The sequence below is a fragment of the Phragmites australis genome, chromosome 17, assembly GCF_958298935.1.
Source record: "Phragmites australis chromosome 17, lpPhrAust1.1, whole genome shotgun sequence".
In the NCBI taxonomy this organism is placed as follows: Eukaryota; Viridiplantae; Streptophyta; class Magnoliopsida; order Poales; family Poaceae; genus Phragmites; species Phragmites australis.
Genome location: NC_084937.1, coordinates 21,705,468 through 21,719,366, shown reverse-complemented (window position 1 = coordinate 21,719,366; position 13,899 = coordinate 21,705,468). Strand labels below are relative to the sequence as shown.

The following is a 13,899-nucleotide window of genomic DNA, read 5'->3' as shown; positions in this document are numbered from 1 at the left end:
TAAAGCGATTATTGCTCCAGTTGCTATATAGAAAGATTTTTCTAGACAATCACGCGATGTTCATAGTCAACATGTCACATGTTTCGATCCTGTCATTTCTTTTTTTTTTATTTGTTTCTGGCCAGTAATAGAAAATACTTATTGTCCAATTTACAACATTGCAGACTAGTAGCATGAGAAAAAACTATGTCTTGAATTAATTTACTCGACTTAAGCATTAAACTATTTTTTAGTACTTTTGTCCTCGGTTGGGAGGTTTTATTAAAAAGTTAATTCCTATATAAACTATGGCTGTTGTAAAAAAAAATGAATGAATTGAGACAAACACAAACATAGGAACTATGTATGCTAACAATATATAAAACATTATACCCATTCATTTAAATTTTGTTATTTGTTGTACGATAACATCCTATTTTGAGTTCAAAGAGTAATATAAAATATTTTTGGAAAGTTGATTCAATCGATGACTAGCTACCACTTGGTTTGTCAAAGAGTTGTATCATTTAATGAAATGTGTAAATTCCACTGAAGGTTTTCGTATTTGTTTAGTTTTATCACTTAAATCTAAAACTTTAAGTGATTTATCAATTACCATCGATCTATTACAATTTACTAGTTGATGTTATTTCAAACTTATTGCTAAACGAAAAAGAAAGCTTTAGGTTTGAAGATCTCAAAGTGCAAACTTTTAATGAGGTCAGCCTGGTGAGGGAAACTTTAGATTGAGATCGTTGATCACGAATGGAGTTTTAGTGTTTCAAGAAACGGGTCTACTATGCTATGTACTTGTCATGTATAAGGAACAGATGGTCATACCCACTATCGTATAATCAATTGTTAGACTATATAATCAGACCATTATACAGTATAATCCATACTAGGTGGGTGACCAAACCAACACGGTTTTGAAAACCTCCGCAGAAACTATTCATGTGCATAATGCACTACTACATAAACTATTTTTAGAGGCGGTTCATAACCTATTTTCACAGGTGTTTAACGTACCCGTCTGTGATCGAAGGCCTGTGAAAATAGACGATTTCTATAGACGCAAAATAGACCGCCTATGGAAATAGATTTTCACATGCGGTTCACTTAAGCGACCACTTGTGGAAATCTATTTTCACAGGCGGTGCACTTTAGCATCTGCCTATGGATAGATAGATTTTAACATGCAGGTACCATAAGGACCCGTCTGTGCTATGTATTTCATTCAAAAATTAATGATGAGCAAATATTTTATTCCCTACAGATTTTAACATATTCTTAAGACAGATTTCAACATCACAGATTTCAAAAGCATTTGAATCAACACAAATCTAATATTTAACGCAAGTATAATATTTTTACATCACAAATCAATTTACATCACAAGCTAAATATTCAACATAAGTATTGTTTCCTCTCCCACTCACAAAGCCTCGGATGGCTAGTCAATTCACCTCGGAGATCAAAGAATCTTCCACTTTTGTGAATGACTTCGTGCATGATGAACCAGCACATGTCACGTTGGACGGTTTGGATATCTTCGTCTTTGAGCAAGGTGTGGGTATGTTCTATCATCCGTACTTGAAATGAACATACAACTAAAAGAGTTAAAGCACTACTGACAACGGAAACAGAATCAAATAAGAATGTGTAAACACAATGATAACTTACGTCCTCGGTGTTCGTTATATACCTCCCGTTTACCCTAAGAAACTGATAAATATATTATCCATAAAGAACGATATCGAAACCTTGCTTATGACACTTTAAATAAAAATGCAACATATTTGTTAGTGCAATAAGACTCTTCGTCATAAATAATGAGATACAAATGTTGGAGGTGTGTTATTACCGGAAAGTGTGTACAGACCGTCATTACATCTGGCTTGGCCATATCGTGTATCCCATATTTCATTATGTACCACTTGTAGGACCTATTCGAATACCAAAAAGTAATTATCAATTCATCAATGATTTATAAGAATTTTATGTATGGAGATTTTATTTACCTATATATAACGTCAATGAGATCTTGGTAGGATGATGGGAGGAGATCGGATGAGTTAAGGTTCACGAGTCTGCTCTATTTCGGCATCAACATTATACAAATAAAGTGGTCGCTACATGAATACTTATGTTAAGTTCTTGATCGACCAATTAAGTTGAATGCTTAAGTTAGGTTCTAGACGTATCAAACTTACTTAAAGTTATAAGGATCCATGATGTAGTTCTTATCTTGCATTTCTAGTGTAGCTCTTTCTATGTAGGTTGACATATCAAGCCTGTGTGATTTTGTCATTTCTCTTATGATCATTTCTTTCTCCTTTTTACTCTTCCCCTTAATCTCAGGGGCATCAGTTCTCAATTTCACGACCAAGTTGGGTTAGAAAATTCATTGCGAATTAATGAATCTGACCGGTAACTTTAACTTTTTCGCATCGTTAAATTAGATTCTACAGAACAAGTAACTAGTCATTAGTTTCTATAGAATACATTGGTATATATATGAACATATAGGTAGATTATAGGTATTTACAGGCACCACATGCTTATGAGATTGATGTCAAGTTTGTTGTGGTGGAACAAAGCGTGCATGTTCTTAAAATCTACCATGAGATATGAGTCTTCACTTGGTGGGGATAGAAACATTGATTATGAAGAATCCCGCGCGACAAGCCCTCATGTACCATTTGTGGAATCTCCTCATCTCCTATGGAACATCTTGAAATTGAAACAATAGTATAAATGGCTTGTTATTCTCATATTTCTCATGAACATCCAGTGTAGGCAAGAAATTCACTTGAGGGGTACTTCGTGTTTTGCCGATCTCTTTCGCAAGAGTGCCCTTCACGGGAGATTCCTGAAGGGATGATGTCTTTGCTTTGGAGGACAAAAGTCACATGTTTATCGAAGATGTTAGAGTCTTTTAGTATGGGGTAACTATGATAGGGACTATCCGGTGCTCAGGTAAAGGTGTCGGAGGCGCAGATGCTGGAGGCGGAGGTGCCGGAGTCGCAGACGGTGAAACACGATGCGAAGATGCCTAAGGCGGAAAGACTGGACATGGGGGCGAAGGTGCCTAAGGCGAAGAGGCTTGGCACTGGGGCAAAGGTGTCTGAGGCAGAGATGTTGGGCGTGAGGGCGATCGTGACTGGCAATTGTGACTGCTGACGGCTGAAGATGATATCCCATCTAGGCCACAGAATGAAGTTGCCAACAGTCTCATTGAGAACCTCGATACCCTCAAGTGTGCTGATGTCTAGCTTGTACCTCATGAAAAGTGGTTGCACTGAGTCCACTTGTATCTTGGCGTAACCGGTCGGACTGTCTTTATTGTGAAACACACAGCCTAAAATGACCTGACCTGTGATAGCCTCGACAGTGAAGTCTCCCTTGCTGACCAAAATATGTAACATGCAAGGGGTAGTCTCTGTGATATCATCAACATGATATCTCTAGTTATTAGCTTATGTGGATCTGACGCTACTCCAAAAGTCTGAGCTAATTAGTTGATCTATTATCATTAATACCGTTATTTTCTTATCCTTTTCATTCCAAATTTTTATGAACTGAATCTTAACCTGTTTTTTTATCTCTTCTGCTAGAGCCTTATATGTATAGAGAGTATGGAGATAATAGCTGAACAACCTCTGTTACTTGAAGAAAAATTAGACCATAAGACTAAAAAGACAGAATATTAAAAAAATTTAGATTAATTTTTTTACTTATTACAAAATGTGATATTCGTTACTTTATTTAAATTCAACTCTAATTCAAATTCAACTCTAACTTATCTATAACTATTATCTGATTTAAACTACTAACTCTTATCTAATTTAAAATAATAACTTATCTCTAAATAATATATCTCTAAATAATATCTAATCTTTCCAAATAACAAGTTGAAACTTACAGCGCCCGTGAGAACAGTAATGTATTCGTGTGAACAGTAGTTTCGGCACATAACACCATCATTCTCACAAGACAACTGAATCAACACAGGGTAAGAACAAATCATAACCATAGAACGTACTCACAATATAGTCGCAAGTTGTTATCAAATATAGGAGTGAATATCTGACCCCCATGACACAAACCAGAGTAACTTTTAGTCTCGAGTATCTGACAGATACTTAAATTAAAAAGCTACAATGAAATATAGCAAGCAACGACTGAGTTTCGAACAGCGAAAGTTTATGAATTATGAAAAAGCAGTCCTTCAAAACTTGTGAGACCTTGATGCGAGATCTTGAGGAAAAACCTTGACCTTCTAAACTCTACCAGGCCTGTTCAGGCTCACCATGCGTGCACCACCATCACCACCTCTCGCCGACGAACCAGATTGATTGCGACCCCTTCCATCTTGGAATCGTGAACCACCACCATAGCCCCCTCGGGAACCCTGACCTCCCCTGTCCTTCTGGTATCCACCACCCTGTCCGGAGCCTCCGCCTCTACCAGCATATCCAAACCGGTTACCACCCTGCCTCCCTTGCGACGAAACAAAGTTCTCCTGCCACCTGCCCAAATTGGATGAGTCCTGACCGTCACCCCTTCGCCTGGGCGGTACCCCCTCAAGAGTACCACCAGTTCTAGCCTCATATGCCCTCTCATTGCCCTCCACAAGGACCGAGAGCTTATCTGCCATCTGGAAGAGTAGTCCCTGAAGCCTAGTTTGGTCCACACTGTGGAAAATGATGCACTTTGTTGGTTGGTCCCAGCTGGCATGAAGCTCTTCATGCATCATCATCTTGCTAACAATACTGTGAGCATGTGGCTCACTAAGGTCAAACATGGTAGTGAGCTGGTTAAGGCTCAAGGACTCATAGCAGGACGAGTAAGAGAAGAGGTAGGTCCTAAGGGCTTCCTCCTTGATCTTAAGCTTCAGCATCTCAAGAACATGTTCCTTGTTCCTCAAAAGCTTCCAGATCTCCAGCGAATTTATGACACTGAAAGCCGTTTGGTAGTCACCCTTATTGAGGGCTCTTGTGGCAGCCATTACATGGTCCCTCACACTTTCTGGAGGCCCAACAAAAGTCTGCCGTTCACTCACTTCGAGAAGCCTGCGGAAAGTTTTGCTCATGGGCCTCCGCCTGTCATAAGTAGTAGCAGCCATATTGGGGACCTCAATCAGCATCGCACAAATCAAGTGTGTGGCCTCCAAAAGTTCAAGGTTTATATGCATATGGTAAGGCATCTGCCTTCTCCTCTCAAGTCTTTCCTGCAGAAATTAAATGACTACATTATTAGCATTGATAATCACAAGAACAAAACATATCTTTCTCTCATAACAACTACGCCAATGAAAATCAACAATATATCGTCCAAAGTGCAATTTACTCTATAATATAATAAAACCCATAGTCACATCTAGTAGTGTAAAGCACCTAGATCTGGATGAATGAAATGCAAAAGCAGCTCAATATGGGGGGGGGGGGGGGAATCAACCGAATTCATGCATAAAAAACGGATTAAGTACTATATGAACAGATTAGAGTAACAAAAACACATAACTAACATATGCAAGAGATGAAGATACTAATGAAAGAATATGGCCTACAGAAAAGACACTCCATAGCCAACACGAAATCACAATGTCATCTTTCCAAATATGAATGTTTTGTGCGGTTAGGGACTATGTGCAGCATTGTCATGACACATAGAGGAAGTGTCTTGCATGAGGGGTGAAGGTTTACCTGTTCGGGAGTCTTTTCATGGTATCGGCTTTGTTGAACACCTTGTGCAAGCAATTCTTTCACTCTCCCAGTAGAGTATAACTCAGTCAAGCAACCATGAGCTTCAGTTATCAAACCAGCCTTGAAAGCACATAAACCCAGCTGGGCCATGACTCTATTGAATAAAATCTGTGATGATATATCCATGAGTTGAACACCATCTTGCAAATGACTCATTAAAAGCAAGTCACGAGCCACTGAAAATTCATCAGAGATAGCATGGTGATATATGTCACACAACATTGCTCGGGCTTTGGTTCTTTCATCTCCATACTTGTAAATTAATGACATCAATCCATCCATCAAAGTTCTGCTACTCTCTGGGAAAGAAGGCTTCCTGGGCACCACCTCTGGAATCACAACAAATGGTGGCGGTCCCCTATTGTCATCCGCTGCTTGATGCTCGTCCCCAGCCTCAGCATCACCATCCTCCCCACTGTCCACAGTCTGCTCTGCCAGTTTTCTCATTGCGTCATATACTTCTTGAGGTTTGTAGTAAACTAGTTCAACACAACGCAGTGCAACCTTAGCAGCAGCCTTGAGGTTCCCAACCCTTTCAAGGTAATCTTGGCCATTCTGTGCAACAACCAAAAACAGGGGTTCATCCCTAAGCCTCTGCACATAATCTTTTGTATATGGGTCAGTGCACTGTAAAGTCTTAAAAAATTCAGAGTCCAGTCTCTCCAGGAATGCAACAAGGTCACCGGTGACATGGATTGTTCCATTGTAGTCAGCACCCTTCTGAGTTTCCTTCTCATCAGGCTCCACTGAGGTGTCTACTACAATGTTAGGATACTGTTGGAGTATATCGAGCACAAGAAGCATATTATTGACACACTTCTTCCACACATTGACTGGCATATGCCCAAGTAAGCTAGGGTTGACATCAAACTGTGCAGAAATCACATGGAAAAGTATTTCAAGCTTCTGAGCAGGTGTCTTTGCTACACGGGTCAAAAATGTAAGCTGCTCAACACGCTCAATCCTTCCAGTACCTTTCTTTCCCCTTGACGCCACAATCTCCTTGAGCTTATTATCAACAATATCCCATGTGATTTCACTTGGGTCTTTCAAGAACTGCTTGTCCATCAGCTTGTCTTTCTTGCTCAACTTCTTTTCCCAGGGACCATCCTTATCATCATCATCTTCCTCATCTGATTCTGACATAGCTATCTTTTCAGGATCCTCAATCTCTGCATCACTATCCTCATCCTCTTCGTCATCTTCATTCATGTCCTTGTCATCCGCATCCTCCTCTTCGAAGCTCTCCGGATGCTCTCTGCACTTCTGGATCTGGTCTTCATACTGCTTGTTATTTTTCTTAAGCTTCTGTTTCATCGCATTTAGTGCCTTCGCATTGCTGCTGCTCATCTTCTTCTTGGCCTCCTTGTTCGCAAGTGCCTCAGCAAGGAAGTCCTCGAGTAACACAAGAGCCTTGATATACATCTTTGGAATTTCAGTAGATTCATTTACACGAACCACCTTCTCAAGATGCTTGTTGAGCTTCTCAAAGCTCTCTTGCAAGCTAACCCAGTCGTTAATCTTCATGGCATTACGCATCTGATCAACGGTAGACTTCATCTCCTCATTGCGTTTGTCCCTTAACGAGCGAACCACACGGTGACCCGTGTCAGACTCATCACTGTCGTCATCTTGGGCCCTCAAATAGCGGTTCTGGGGTCCAGAGCGCCCCCCTTCATCACGACCTCCATTATCATCACTTTCACTGCCCTGTTCTGACTCAACCTCCTCCTCCTCCTCAGAGTCGCTGTCTCCCTGGAGTTGAGAAGAACCAAGTAGTAAGTATTAAATTCTTGCAATCAACAAGGACAATTGTATCTATTACTGCAATATGGACACGACGAATATGCTGTCATGCGGTCATTGCAGGAGAGAAAGCAAGTACCTGTGTCCAGAAACGGGATGTCGCCATGTCTGCTGCTTGTTCTTTTGCTTCTACTAGGTTCAAGCTCTGCAAAGTGTACAATTGCCGAAGAATTATAATCAACAAAAACAATAGAAGGAAGCGTGCAAACTGTATCTGAACTGCAGGCAGAGTTAGCAGAAAAGCAAAACGATTAACTGCGCAACAGATGGAAAAATAACGGCCGTACCATAAAAACATACCATGTCCAAATGCAAACGTAAATAACTAAATAATCAAGCTGCTATATGGATTGCTCAAAACAAGCTAAGCATGCCGAACCGAAAAGACACATCGATCTGCCAAGAACGCTGAAATTTACGCTAATTAATCCGTAGCCCATACGAGCAACCAAAATAAAAGGTTTTGAGCACTCACAACACAGCGCTTGGCCAACTCCATAAATAACTCAACGCGCAACCGTAAAATCCACACAATTCGCACGGAGGCGATGGAACAACAGATTCGTTGTCTCATATCAAGTTTTTAACACAAGGAAACCAGGCAAACGGCAAGCCGAGTTCTCAATCCCGCACCTCACTAGAACCAGCACAATTCGACTCTCCGAGAAATCATAACGGGTCACACGAGCCCGGTACTACAGGATCCAAATCTAGCCCACGAATCTACCAGCAAAATCGGCACAGAAAAAAGCCGGCATAAATATATCTACATGACTCAAGATTGATAGCAAGCTCCGAACTTTACCGCTCCCAGAAGAAGAAACGCAGATTCACAAGCGGGAACGGCGCGCTGTATGCGGGGCCGCACGAACCACCGATCCGGCGGGGATGAGCTCTGGCGAAACCGATGGGTTTTGGAACGAGAGATTGGCCGAGAGGGAGGGAGGGGGAGAGCTCACCTGGAGTTCGGGTGAGGTGGCGGCGGTGGCGAGGGCGCGTGGGTGGGGACGGGAAGGGGTAGCGTCCCCGTAAAAACCCTAGAGCGGATTGCTTATTGCCTTTCAAGAGATTGAGGGCAGAGGCGGTCCCACCTGTCGGCCTAATAGTGGCTGGCTAATTGGGCCCGGCCCGGAAAGCCCGTATGGGCTGAGACCAAATAGATATATGGCTGGGCCAGATTTATGCTGTCCCCGTAAACCTTCTCTGAGATTTCCATTTTCGCTGCTTGTCCATTTTTTTCATAATACAATAAACAATATCCCAGCCTCCACATCTGATTCGTAGGTAGCCGATACTTGTTACAGAGTTTTAGCCATTGGCTAGACAAGTAAGGTCTGACAAGAAGCAAATGTTCACCCAAATAGCAAAGTTGGAGACTCAACCATAAGTAATCCTACTGCTAAATCTCCACCAATATTTGATGAAGATATCCATTGTAGTTATCTCCAAAGAGCGCCATGCCGTACAGATTTTCTCCCACTCCTTTTATAGCAAAGCCTAAAAGTGAGTCCAATGCGATGTCTTAAATAGTACCTACATATAAGATTAACGTTCATCTTGTTTTCGGTCTAGCAAAGCTTAAACAAATAGTGGTTTGTTTGTACAATATACTATCTAGCAAAGCATTATACATTGATCGGACATACACTACGTGAAAAACATATAAAGGAGACACAAAATGAGTGATGGGTCACGAAATGAGTGACAAGTCATCCTAGGTCAGTCATAGATGATGGATCAAAATAATGACCCGTTATCTATGATAACTCATCAGTGACGGGTCAACTTATGACATGTCACCAATGACTAACTCATCAGTGATGAGTCATCCTAGGCAGTCATTAATAATGGCTTAAATTACAATTCGACAAAAAATAAGTCAAAGTAACATATCACGGTTATGACCTGTCACTTTTCATCAGTAATAAATAGCGGGTCATAATTATGACCCATCACTTATAACTTTTTATAAGTGACGGGTTATAGTAATGACCCGTCACTTATAATCTTTATTAGTAACGAGTCAAGTTGTGACCTATTATCAATGTTTATTAGCAACGAGTCCTTACTCGTCATTTATGACTAGTCATCAGTGACGCGTTCGGGATGATAGATGCGTGACCCATCACCCATGTTGATTATCACCCGTCACTTATGGCCTTTTTTCATATAGTGATAGAATTGTTTGCTCTTTATGTAGTGACCAAATAAAATCATCTGGTTGCTCATTAAGCTAAAAGAGGGCTACTTTGGCAATTAAATTATGTCATACCCCCTAATCTTAAAAAATTGTGGAAGAAACACTTAATTTTACTACTAAATACCAACAAATTACTAATCTGCCCCTATTCTGAGCCCATGCTAGATCGCCCCCTCCTTTTTTGTTTAAGCTCCGCCATTGCCCATCACTAATGATGTTTATTGTCCGTCTGATCGCCCATTAGACCTTGTGAATCGGTAGTGAAAAAAGGATGTAAATGACTATTTCTGCAGTAGTGTATATATCAGCTCGAGTATGAACTGTTGATATGGTCACCAATTTAACCTGCACTTTGTTCACGTCATTTCACATTATTCTTCTGCTTCGAGTAGCAGTACTGGATCTCATCAATTTTACATGTATATATGTATACAGATATTTACACGTCAAATTGGACTAGCCGAGCTCAGCTTAATTATTATCTTCGATCATGTTTTTTATATAACTTGGACATGCTCTTCCTGCTCATGTAAGACAAGGCTTGATTTTGCACGAGGAGATCATCAAACAATGGAAATGGTGTCCATCCATAGATTTGTTTCTCCTTTCTTTAACCAGCTAGCTCGTCTCGTACGTACGATCTGGAACATGCATGCATCCGACAAGTGAAGATGAAGATGTTAGGTCAGAAATAATCGACGCAGCAGTTCACATCAACTCACACAATTGCATGCATGGAAGAGAGTACGTTACATGGCCGGCTGCTCCTGTGGCGATGAAGCTGCGTAAACAAAAAGCGCATGCCGATATGATCGATCCGGTATGAAAATACTATCGCCGGATATGATTGCACAAAATGATCGGTATCTCAGGACTGGCACGTGCTTTTGCAGTGTTTATGAAATGTAGAGGCATTTGCGTCTGTCCCTGTTTCTGCAAGCAGTGCCTCAGTGCAAGCCCATGTTCCTCTCTAGCAAAATAGCAGTGATTCGATGCATGGGTCACATGTAGTGTCCGGGAAGGCCAGTTTGATCAGTCGACCTTTCATTTTCCTTTTATATATGGCCCCAAACTCATGAGCCTCACAATGTTTCTGAATTTTTTTTAATGAAATCCGTGCAAGAAATCGCATTTAATTGCATATATCAACATGCCAAGGTCCAAGGGACGACACTAATATATTTTTGAAAAAAATCATTAAGAAGAAGAAGAGCTACAAACTACGAAGATTACTCACACTTACATACAAGATATGTTCCTTCTCGATTTATCCAGGTCCAGCAAAGCTAGTCACGACTCATGCGTGCGCAGTAATGATCAGTTGGTCACAGTGAAGGATTTGCCATCCATCTGCAGCTTCTTGCAGTTTACATGCCGCAAGTTGGCGAAGATCACATGGGATTTCCTCCAATCATTGCAAATAATACTAACATTTCGATGATTGTGATTAGGACAAGAAGATTTGTCTTAAGCTTGCCTTGCAGGTGAGCATGAACAGAGGATTCACTCTGTCGCTCATGAGCAAATTAAGCTCAGCAGCAGAGCACTTTTGCCGTCTAAACCGATGAAAATTAGTACTCCACTGATACAAGGTAAAATAAAAACTGCATTCACGTAATTAACACATAATCGCCTCTAAATCAGGAATAAATTGCTGAAGGCAAGTACATATAAACCAGATAGTTTTCCGGATGATCTATCCATGCATGTTAGACGAACACAGCAACAAACCATGTCTTGTGAGAGCTATACTTGCAGGATGACAGGTCAGTCTACTGGTTAGAACCTAGGTCATTCCACATGGCCTAGTGAAATATCCCCTTGGCTCTCTCACCTGTATATATATCCCCTTGCCGTGCCATATAGCACACATCTTCTACACACACACACCATAAGTTTGTAACCGAGCAACTTCTCCAGAGAGATATGAGAAGGAAAGCCATGTTCACAGTGGGGAAGAACAAAGGCGTGACGTCGCTCATGAGCAGGAGGCCCTTCCAGCACATGGTGCTGAGGAGGCTGAGGGAGCTGAAGAAGATTGTTCCGGATGCCCAGGACGCTGATGTAGACATGCTGCTCCGGCTGGCAGCCGAGTACATCTGCATCCTCGAACTGAAGGTCACCGTCTTGCGGAGGCTCTCCGCCATCTCTGGCGTGTGAGACGGCGCGCATCCATCTCGGTCCACTGCAATGCTCCATGGTTAGAGGTTTTGAGATTAAAAGTTGTTGCAATTGTATATTCAAGGGAGGAGGACAGGACATTTCTTGCCTGCTCATCTCTTGTACCCCTCAGCAGTAGTGTGTTTGTGGCTCCTATATGCGGGTACACATGGGAGTTGGTTTGGCAGGAAAAGCCAGCGATTGTTATTGTCACTGGAGTTGGCTAGAAGTGCAACGGTCCCTGCGGTTGTATGCAGTTTATGGATTTGTTCCTGTTCAATTTTCCTGTTTAAAGATCTCATGGGCGAACTAATTATATCAAGTAACAAACTCTTCCCCTCTAAAAAAATGTAAAAAACTCTTCAGATACACTATTTTCTATGTACTGTTATCACATTACAAAATGGAGTTTGTTTCTATGTGGGGGTAACAATGAAGTTATTACCCTCGAACAAAAAAAATGATTTAATGCTTAAGAGCACACCTGTAAAAGCCTGTAAATCCACAGGAGACTCCCTGTCAAGAACTAACTAATTTGAGAGCACTGGGGCAAACTGACAAAAAAAAGCAAGATTTTTCAACATACTGTTATTGATATTACCTGGGATAACATCGCTCATATGCTGCTTTCAAAAACTGTAAAAGGAAATGTTAGAGCAAGATTTGCCATATCTGCTGTTGCAACTAAATGGAAGAGGATAAATGATGACACGGATCATATTAGTCAAGGCCAATTCCTTTAAGTGCAACTGTGGGATTCGAACACTTTCAGTTTTAACTATGGGAGGATATATGCTAAAATGTCACTTCAACGCCAGTATAATGATGATGACAGAAGTAACATTCAGGAATCAGATAGATCTTACCTTAGTACAATCCTAAGTTCCTACTTATGAAGCTTCCAGGGCAAAGCATGCCTTTTGCCCAAGATCTCTCAAGTTTTTCAACTCACAGAAAAGAAGCCTTGTCTAGTCTTGATCCAGATCATTAGCAAACACTGCCAAGTTGCTGTGCAGTAATAAAATTTAACTCCACATGTGAATGCTTAAAAACCAGGTGTCTGAAGGCAAAATGCAACAGAATTGCAACAATGCTCAATACATTTCCACAAGAGTACACAATGACAAGAGAAAATACTGTTACAGGGGTCCAATAAGCTTATGATATCCAAGATATCAAATGCACGTTACTATGATTACATTCTAAGTCTTAAAAGTGGCTTGCCATCACGACTCAAAGAACACTGCACAGAAATTGTAACAATGCCCCTGAAGTAAATCTTTGTTAGCAAAGTCTCACCATAACTCTCATGCCTTTCTTCATAGCACATATAAGTAAAGTCGGAGAAATGTAGGGAGCAACTCAGGTGAAAATATCCCAATTGTTGCAAATGACAGATGTAGAAGACTTCAAATTTTTTGAAAAATTCCTCATAGATAAGGTTATGATATACATCCATGCAAAATTTCTATAACAAATTCAATCCCATTTGTGACAAAAAAAATGACACATTTCGAGGGTAATAACTGCGAAAAATACCTTTTGTCCTTTTGTTCCATAGTACCTGAAAATTGTTATTTTTATACCTTGCACATGGGATCAAATTTGACCTTGAATTTCTTCATGTATGTAGATCATAACCTCATCTATGACTGAAGAATTTTTCAAAAAAATTAAGACTTCTACATTTGTTTTTGGCGAATCAGCAATAATTGGGACATTTCCACCTGATATGCACACAAAAATGTATAAGTAAATTTGCACAACATGAAGTAGCGACCGTGCAATATAACACAACGACACATAGTAAAGAGTGTTAGAAATAAAGAAGCAAGCAAAGATAGTGAGCAATAGAGAGTTTTTTTTATTGGTGGTGACTACAATAACACCTTGTCTGTTGTCAATGTACTATTTCTACTGTACTTATATAGACATAGGTTGCACCAGCGATTCTGACACATGCCAAGGAGTGTTTTGTTATGTTCC

At 40.6% G+C, this 13,899-nt stretch overlaps 2 protein-coding genes across 3 annotated transcripts; one reads left to right on the top strand and one right to left on the bottom strand.

Moving 5' to 3' along the window:
* Positions 1-4,008: 4,008 nt before the first annotated feature.
* On the bottom strand, positions 4,009-8,632 carry LOC133897967 (eukaryotic translation initiation factor 3 subunit C-like). 2 transcript variants are annotated; one of them, XM_062338806.1, is made up of 4 exons: positions 8,513-8,632; positions 7,633-7,698; positions 5,688-7,502; positions 4,009-5,212 (listed from the first exon to the last, which is right to left on the bottom strand). In XM_062338806.1, exons 2-4 carry the CDS (start codon positions 7,657-7,659, stop codon positions 4,262-4,264), a joined length of 2,793 nt encoding a protein of 930 aa, XP_062194790.1. In that variant the 5' UTR covers positions 7,660-7,698; positions 8,513-8,632; the 3' UTR covers positions 4,009-4,261. The 2 variants fall into 2 exon arrangements, with proteins under 2 accessions (XP_062194790.1, XP_062194791.1); XM_062338807.1 differs by lacking the exon at positions 8,513-8,632 and adding an exon at positions 8,359-8,506.
* A 2,745-nt stretch (positions 8,633-11,377) lies between these two features.
* LOC133897889 (uncharacterized) lies at positions 11,378-12,163 on the top strand. The gene has a single exon (XM_062338714.1). It carries the CDS (start codon positions 11,680-11,682, stop codon positions 11,911-11,913), a length of 234 nt encoding a protein of 77 aa, XP_062194698.1. The 5' UTR covers positions 11,378-11,679; the 3' UTR covers positions 11,914-12,163.
* The last annotated feature ends 1,736 nt before the right edge of the window (positions 12,164-13,899 follow it).

Excerpts from the sequence above, each read along its gene's own strand:
- LOC133897967 (XM_062338806.1), bottom strand. The coding sequence starts at position 7,659 with ATGGCGACATCCCGTTTCTGGACACAG. Across the intron at positions 7,503-7,632 it reads CATCCCGTTTCTGGACACAG|GGAGACAGCGACTCTGAGGA; the intron begins GTACTTGCTTTC and ends TCTCAACTCCAG. Across the intron at positions 5,213-5,687 it reads ATGAAAAGACTCCCGAACAG|GAAAGACTTGAGAGGAGAAG; the intron begins GTAAACCTTCAC and ends TAATTTCTGCAG.
- LOC133897889 (XM_062338714.1), top strand. The coding sequence starts at position 11,680 with ATGAGAAGGAAAGCCATGTTCACAGTGGGGAAGAACAAAGGCGTGACG.